This window comes from Bubalus kerabau, chromosome 20, assembly GCF_029407905.1.
Source record: "Bubalus kerabau isolate K-KA32 ecotype Philippines breed swamp buffalo chromosome 20, PCC_UOA_SB_1v2, whole genome shotgun sequence".
Classification (NCBI taxonomy): Eukaryota; Metazoa; Chordata; class Mammalia; order Artiodactyla; family Bovidae; genus Bubalus; species Bubalus kerabau.
The window spans coordinates 18,414,962-18,422,788 of NC_073643.1; the positions used below are offsets into that span (position 1 = coordinate 18,414,962).

At 42.6% G+C, this 7,827-nt stretch overlaps 1 protein-coding gene across 1 annotated transcript; it reads right to left on the reverse strand.

Annotated features, from left to right (window-relative positions):
• Nucleotides 1-327: 327 nt before the first annotated feature.
• On the reverse strand, nt 328-7,078 carry VHL (von Hippel-Lindau tumor suppressor). Its single transcript, XM_055558223.1, has 3 exons — nt 6,741-7,078; nt 4,294-4,416; nt 328-2,440 (listed from the first exon to the last, which is right to left on the reverse strand). Exons 1-3 carry the CDS (start codon nt 7,003-7,005, stop codon nt 2,247-2,249), a joined length of 582 nt encoding a protein of 193 aa, XP_055414198.1. The 5' UTR covers nt 7,006-7,078; the 3' UTR covers nt 328-2,246.
• Nucleotides 7,079-7,827: the final 749 nt, after the last annotated feature.

Genomic DNA, 7,827 nt, shown 5'->3' on the forward strand with positions numbered 1-7,827 from the left:
AAAAAAAAAAAAAGCCTTTGTTCCCAATGTGAATGCTTTTCTTCTTCATCCTTTTCTGTAGGGCTTAAAATTTATAATGCTATTTCATCTTTACAAGAAAAGAAAAGCTAAAATAATCAAAGTTATAAACAAAATCCAGGGTTGCAAAGAAAAGGGACAGAGAACCAGGTTCCTTGTGTTTCGTCTCCCCAAGGCCATTAAACAGTCTTCACACCTCTCCAAGACAGAAGAACCTGGCAAATGACATCCTACCCATTTCCTTTACTCAGCACCATTTACTGTATCCAAAAGAAGCTTTAAAAAAAAAACAACTGAAAACAGGTAGGATCACAGTCTCTCAAGAGCAATACATTTAATACATTCATAAGATTTCAAATGAGTACATACATGCTACAGGTTTTCGATTTTCTTTGGACAACACAAAGACAGTACTCAAACTGCAAGTTTTAACAGGAACATTTTGACACAACGGCAGGTTAAAAAAATAATAAAACCAACATTGAACTAATCCAGCACCAACAGACTTCCTTAAATCTCTCACACTATCCTACTTTTGAAATTGTATGGCTGCCTTCTATACCAGCATATTTTCTTCTCTACCCAACAATTCAACAACAAAAATTAGATAGAAAATTAGAGGTGTGTCACTGAATGAATAACACAACAGATTAAAAAACAAAAGCCCCTTATTTGTTGAATGTTGAAAGAGGAGAATATGATTAGGTGGAAAAACTGTAAGGCATTTGATTCATTCACTCCACTCTGATATCAGAGCACAGGAAATGCGCTCAAAGGTCAGCAGAAGGATTTAATAAGGATGGCAAGAAATAGTCCCACATTATTTATAAAAGGAAGGCTGCACTCATGAGTATGAAGAGCTTATAATACCATGGAAAAATATTTTAAGTTATAAAGTTAAATGAGAAAGTAGAATATAAAACTGTATATTCAGTATGATCTCAACTATGTAAAACCAAGCCAAAAAAAGGCTGAAAGTTCAAAATGTTGTTAGTGGTTGTATTTAAGCAATGTATCTACCTGGATCTTTTCTTCCTTTTATTTTTCTGTTTCTTCCAAAATTTTCTCTACTGGGGAGGATCTTTTTTTTTTTAACAATTAGCTACCAAAAAAGGATGCCTGATAGAAGTATTGAATTCAAATTAATGAATTTAAGTCCAGCCTATAGGAAAGGATCTGGGCATGTACAAAACTATAAAACATTCCAGGCTACTCTAAATCCACAGTGTGCTAGCTGTAACATTCCAGAGGCTAGAGGGCTTCTTCGTCTTCTCCTCTAGCCAGGTGCAAAGTGTCACCAGATCCTGCCTGATGAAAAACTGCTGAATTAAACAGAAAGGTCATGGATTTACAGAAAGGAACAGAAATACCCACACTTGGCAAAAACCTATTTATAGTACAGGAGTAGCTCTTTAATACTATGATTAAACAAGGTAATGGCTATTTTCTCCTATCTCCTGTGCGGATAGCAAGTTTCAAAAAGCTATCACCACAAGAACTGTAGAAAGCTAATCCTGGCTTAGAAACAGAAGTAAAACAGCCCTGTGACAACAATGGACTAAGAAAAGTAAAAATTTAGAAAATTATTAAAAAATTGCTTTCTATAAAAATGATTCCCTTTTAAACATCTGTTTACTGTATATACTTTAAGGTCCCCACTATCACTCCCCCTCAAAAAAAAAGGGTCAGAACCTCTAAACACTTTCTACCAAAGGACCCACTGGTTTGTTCATTCAACTAACACAGATGGAAGGCTCATAATGTGCGAGGCACTAGGGTCTCCAAGAGCAGACAGATTTTCCCCTGCCCCAAGGACATTTCTGTCTCTCAGAGCGGGAGGCGGGCACATCACCGACCACAACACAACAATGAAAAGCAGGCGCCACTGCTTCCTTACAACTCAACAATAAGCTACAATTCTCGCTGTAATTACTTCCACAAAAGTCCTTACACAGAAACTTTCCTGACTCACTAGGAAGCAAAGATGCAACTACTTTTCCTTGAAAAATATTTCTACAAGAGGCAGGCATAATTATTACATTTTGTGATATTTACCCTTAAACATCACAATGCCTTGTAGTGAGGTCAGTTAACTTTGTTTTAAGCAATGGAGCATTTTCACTCCAAGAATGAGACACCTTGAAGCTGAGAAAAGGTGACCAGTCCTAGCTCTAGGTCAAGACTTGTCAGGACCATCGAAAGCTGAGACCCAGGAGTGTGACTCTGAACTAAACATCTTCAATCTCCCCTGCCGTCCGCTGGCTTTCAATATGCTCCTGCGTCAGCCGCACCAGGTCCTTCCGCACGTTGGGGTGGTCTTCCAGATCTTCGTAGAGGGATCGCACAATGTCCAGTCTCCTGTAATCCTCAGGCTTGACCAGGCTTCGCACAACCTGGAGGCACCGCTCTTTCAGGGTGTACACTGTAAGGGCAGGAAAGCGACTCTCAGCAGCAAGCTCAGGCCTGGGGGTCAAGCGCTCACGAGGCTTGGCCAACCGAGGCTGTTACATTTTCGACAGCTGGACCTCACATTGGACAAAAAAAGTGAGTACGTGGGTTGTGGCAGAGTGTAACATGATGGCTCCAACAGACATCTCATAGCATTCATGGCCCTGTGGAGGACTTCCCTTGAGACTGGGCTGAGCCTATGATGTGCTTTAATTAAGTGAATGTGGGCAAAGTGACGCTGTGCTGATTCTGGGCTTCAGCCTTAGGAAGCTCTGGCAACAATCGCTTTTACGCCCTCAGGAGCCCTGAGTTATACAGCAAGAAAGACCACACGAAGAGGGCCAGGCCCTGAGACGACACGGGAGAGAGGCCCAGCCCTCAGTCAACCTGCTGGCAGAAAGCAGCCACACCAGTGACCACCAGAGAGTAGAATAACCCCTGAGTTGAACTCAGCCCTGCCTGCAGAATTATGAACAAATAAAATGGCTGTTGTTGAGTTACGGGTAGCTGTCACACAGCAAAAGAAACTAAAACAGCATATAACTGGAATCTGAGGGGAACTCAAATTCTATGTTTTTGCTTTTCTTTGTTGCACCTCACAGCTTGTGGGATCTTAAGTTTCCCTGATCAGGGATCGAACCCACGCTCTCTGCAGTGGAAGCCGGAATCCTAACCACTGGACCTCCAAGGAAGTCCTTCAAATCCTACTTTTTTAAGTAATTAAAAAACTTTAACTTTTCCTAAAATAGCATTAAGTAGCAAACAGAAAAGACACCGTAACAAGTTGTGAGAGAGGCACAGAAGAAAGGGAAAATATTTTAGTATTTTAAATGGTAGTTCTCCTGATTTTTTTTTTTTTTTTTCTGATTTTTGGACAAAAGGTCCCACATCTTCATTTTGCACTGGGTCCCACATATTAGGAAGTCAGCCCAGCTGCTGACTACTCTGTTCATCCTGAGGCAGGTCTCAACCTTTCCTTATTGAAACCTCCTTCTGTCAATAGCCTTTTGGGGATTCCAGCTGACTGTCACCAATTTCCTCAAATCCTATTCTTAACTCACTGGGGAACTTACTCTTTAAAGGTCTCCTACAAGGCAAAATTTCCTACATTTTAACTTACCAGCGTTCACTTCTGTATATCCACTGCCTTAAAACAAAATCTATATACACATACTAGTGTGAACCTTATGAAGCCACAGATATTTAGGTTTTTTTCTTAACCCAAAAGATCAGTTTCTTAGGGTTCAATCTAATAAAATCACTTGAGTTTTAAACAAGTGGTAAGCTATGAAGCTAATGTTCAATTTGGTGGGTTTTTTTTAAAAAAAAAAAAAAAAAAAACAACCTTGACTGGCACAGTAAGCTTGATTGCATTAAATTACATTAAAAGATACATTAAAAGGCACAGTAAGCTTGATTGCATTAAATTACATTAAAAGATACATAAAAGAGATACACCAGAAGTCATAAATAAGCCATGATTTCTCACTCTCTACACGTTTTTTTCTCCTGAGATTCCAGGACATAACTCTACTCCAAGGCCACGGAAACAAAATGCACTCATAATTCTACAATCAGTTATTTTAATTTAGCCCACTCCTGACAAGCCCAAAGAGCTTCTGAGACACCACAACATCTTTGTTCAACGTCGAGAATACCAGTACATTTCTTACATTTTATTTATGGTGGAGAATAAGACACAGAAAAGTTGGATACCTTGCCCAGCATCAGGCAAAAGTCACTAAGGACTGAGCTCTTTCAAGGGCCTATCCTCTACTTAGCACAACAGCCTATCTTTTTAAAAAGTAAGATGGAACATCAGTATACCTGGCAGTGTGATGTTGGCAAAAATAGGCTGGCCATCAACATTGAGAGATGGCACAAATAGCTCAGTTTGGTTAACTAGAAGCCCATCAGATGTCCCAGCATCTCGGAAGAGCCAAAGGTGACCTGTTAAGATAAGCAGAGGTTAAGTAGTCACATATCTATTGCCTTCATCTCCCCAGACTGAAATACTTGCCTCTCGTTATGCTCGAATACCATACAAAGCCCTCCCAATAATGTTATTCTATTGAATCCTCACAAAAGGCAATGGAGACAGTAGACAGAAGAGCAACTATACCAGGTTCCAAAATGAAGGCCCTTTCTGCTACCTTGGTGCAAAAGCAAAGTATGTGAACTGCAAATCACATCCAATGGTGCAAACTAAAAGGAGAGAGGTCATCACCTCCTCAGATCTGTGCTTCTCAAAAACAACAAGGTACAAAAACATCACACTGAGAGAAAAAAGCCAGCTAGAGAAGGGTACATTCTGTACGAAGAGATGAAACTAAACAAGGATGTGGAAAATCCGAAGAGTAGAAAGGGGCAAGACAGAACTTTCTGGGATAATGGAAATATTCTAATCTGTAACTTGATCTAGGTATTGTCAAAACCTATTAAATGCTAGGATCTGTGTATTTTACTGCATACAAATTAAAAAATGGATTTAAGAAATAAATATATCTTATGCAAAAAAAAAAAGAGAGAGAGGGGGACAGTTGGAAGGAGACAAAAAATCCCAGGCCTAGGATTCCGTTCAAGGAAGGAAGGAGGCTCTTTCAGAATAAAAACAGCATGAGATCCTGGGCATATGTTTACTTGACGATTTGGAGGCAAAATTTAAGAAATGTTAAGTGAGAAGTAATGTTTTTTATTGTGGCAAAATATACATAACATAAAATTGGCTATTTTAACCATTTTTTAAGTGTATAATTTAGGAACATTAAGTACATTCAGGAAGTAATTTTTTTAACGTTTGTATTAAATCAGGCACAGATAAATTTTAGAGAATACAAAAGTCACACAATTTCCCGGATATAAGACTGCAGAAATGTGGATGTCTGGAAGAATTGAATTCTTCCTCATTAAAAAAAAAAAAATTATTTTTTTTCCTAGGATACTACGTGGCCTGCAAGGATCTTAGTTCCCCCACAGGGGATCCAACCAGGGCCAGCAGAGAAACCACTGAGTCCTAGAACACTGGTGCACGCTTAGTCGCTCAGTCATGTCTGACTCTGTCACCCCACGGACTGCAGCCCGCCAGGCTCCTCTGTTCATGGGGATTCTCCAGGTAAGAATACTGGAGTGGGTTGCCCTACCCTCCTCCAGGGGATCTCCCCAACCCGGGGATTGAACCCAGGTCACCCTCATTGCAGGCTGATTCTTTACCTTCTGAGCCACAGGGAAGCCCAAAGAATTCCCGTTCCTCATTTAGTATTAGGAGAAATTTGGTGTAAAAGTTTGAAGAGCATCACTGACTATGCTACCCTCAAGGAAAAAAGATTCATCAAGATCCTCTGAGAAAGATAGTGAATTTTTAGTAAGCGTTAACTTCATTTTGAAAACCAAGGGAAGATTTCTGCCTCCTTAGGCAGTAAGGCCTAGACATCTCCAGCCTGGGTTATTACAACAGTTTTCTAACTCTTAACCAGTAGTCTTCCCCTTCCAAATCACCTTGCATCCTGGGGAAGCTTTTTAGTATTAAATCAGGCAATACCATTTCTGTTTAATAATTTCCAATGGCCCCCATTTTCCTAGGGGTAAAATCATCTTTCAGACTTCCTCTCCCATTCCATACCCTCTCCCCTCTCCCAGGTTCCAGGTGTCAGGCCATGCGATTCTGTCTGTCTACAGCTCTCAACTCCTGTCTTGAGTTGGTCAGATTCCATGCATCTTCCAGGATTCTCCTTTTCTGGGAAGCTTCCCTAACTGAAAGCACACCCCCTTCTCTTTCACTGAGCAGGTGCAATGCTGTGCTCCGTTCCTACTGCAGCAATTACGACACTGGCTTGTTCTTATCTATTTATGCATTTGTCTCTTCTAATGGGCAGAAGAGACACTTCTCCATCAAGGCAGGGACCCGACGCGGACCAGCTCACTGGGCACACCGGAGAATGTGGAATTCTCCTAATCACAAACTGAACAAATGGGCGTGGGGGATGGAATACACGTGGGGTTGATCTTCAAATGCAAATTACTCAGTCTTAGAAAGATACTCTGTCACTTACTAGTTGTGTCAACTTGAATCTGTCACAACCTCCCTTGGGGCCTCAGTTCCTCGAGTGTAAAATGGGAATAAAAATGACAACAGCAGCTGCCTCCCCCGAATGGGGCGGGATTCGGTGAGACCGAGCCACCGTCACCGTGATTCTCAGGCCTAGAGCGCGGCTCGCTGCGCTCAGCTCAAGGGGGCGGCGCGGCCGGGCGCGACAGGGCGACCCCGGCCCGCCTACCTCGGTAGCTGTGTATGCGGCGGCCCGTGCCGGGGGGCAGCGTCGGGTAAGGCTGGGGCTCGCCATCGAAGTTGAGCCACACGGGCAGCACCACGCGCGGGCTACGGTTGCAGAAGATGACCTGGGACGGCTCGCGCGTGTTCACGGAGCGCAGCACCGGCCGCAGCCGCCCGGCCTCCATCTCCCGCTCGGCGCCGGGGTCCTCTGCACTCGCCTCCTCAGCGCCGGCCTCAGCCTCTTCCGCGTTCCCCGCCTTCCGGGGCATTACCTCCGAGAGCCTAGACTACCCGGGCCTCGCGGGATTCGCCGGCCGCGCGGGGCGGGGCGGGGGGTGCGTGCGCGTCCCCGGGCAGGCGTACGTGCGGCTTTCGCGCGCTCTCGGTGGAGGATGGATTACGCCCTGAAGATGGCAGGCTAGAGGCGGTGCGCATGCGCAGATGTATCACCTACCTTTGGGGGACTAGCCTTCTCTGAGGCGGAGGGTGGCGCTAGGCCATTTTGCCCCAGGGTTTCCTCTGAACGTTAGATTCTTGTGCCTCCCATAGGTTTTTCACACAGCATTTCTTTAGCTTCATTCATTGCCTTAAGACTGTCATGGTTTTTGCCATATTCTCCCTACCATATGCGCTATTTACTAATTTTATTAATCAAGTTGTTTTGTTTCCATTTTGGATCACAAAATTTGAGTTTTGTATAGAAAAGTAGGATAAAGTGAAATTTTCCCTTTCATCCTAGTTCCCCCAACCACCTCAAAAGAATCCCTAGAGGCAATAAGTATCATCAGTTTTTTGTATTTCCTTTCAAAGTTTTTCTAGGCATACCCAATTGAACACATCTGAGAGGAAATTTTATATCACCACCATCAATGGAAATTCTTTATCATTTACCAAAAAAAGAATACAGAGGAAATAAGTTAAAACAAGTTATTAAACACAGACCTTAACACTGACATTGTATCATTGCAAACGTTTACATATTTAAGAGGAAGGAAAATGTATTTTGGGTATTCTAAGTCCAAGCTACAGGCTATGTTGTTCTTAGAGTACATTTTACACTATGCCAAACAAGTAGAGAGAAAAAGAAAATG

Bases quoted from the DNA above. Each gene is read 5' to 3' on its own strand.
- VHL (XM_055558223.1), bottom strand. From the start codon at position 7,005: ATGCCCCGGAAGGCGGGGAACGCGGAAGAGGCTGAGGCCGGCGCTGAG. The intron at 4,417-6,740 runs GTAGGCGGGCCG...TTATCTTAACAG, and splicing joins CCGCATACACAGCTACCGAG to GTCACCTTTGGCTCTTCCGA. The intron at 2,441-4,293 runs GTATACTGATGT...CTGCCCTTACAG, and splicing joins TGCCAACATCACACTGCCAG to TGTACACCCTGAAAGAGCGG.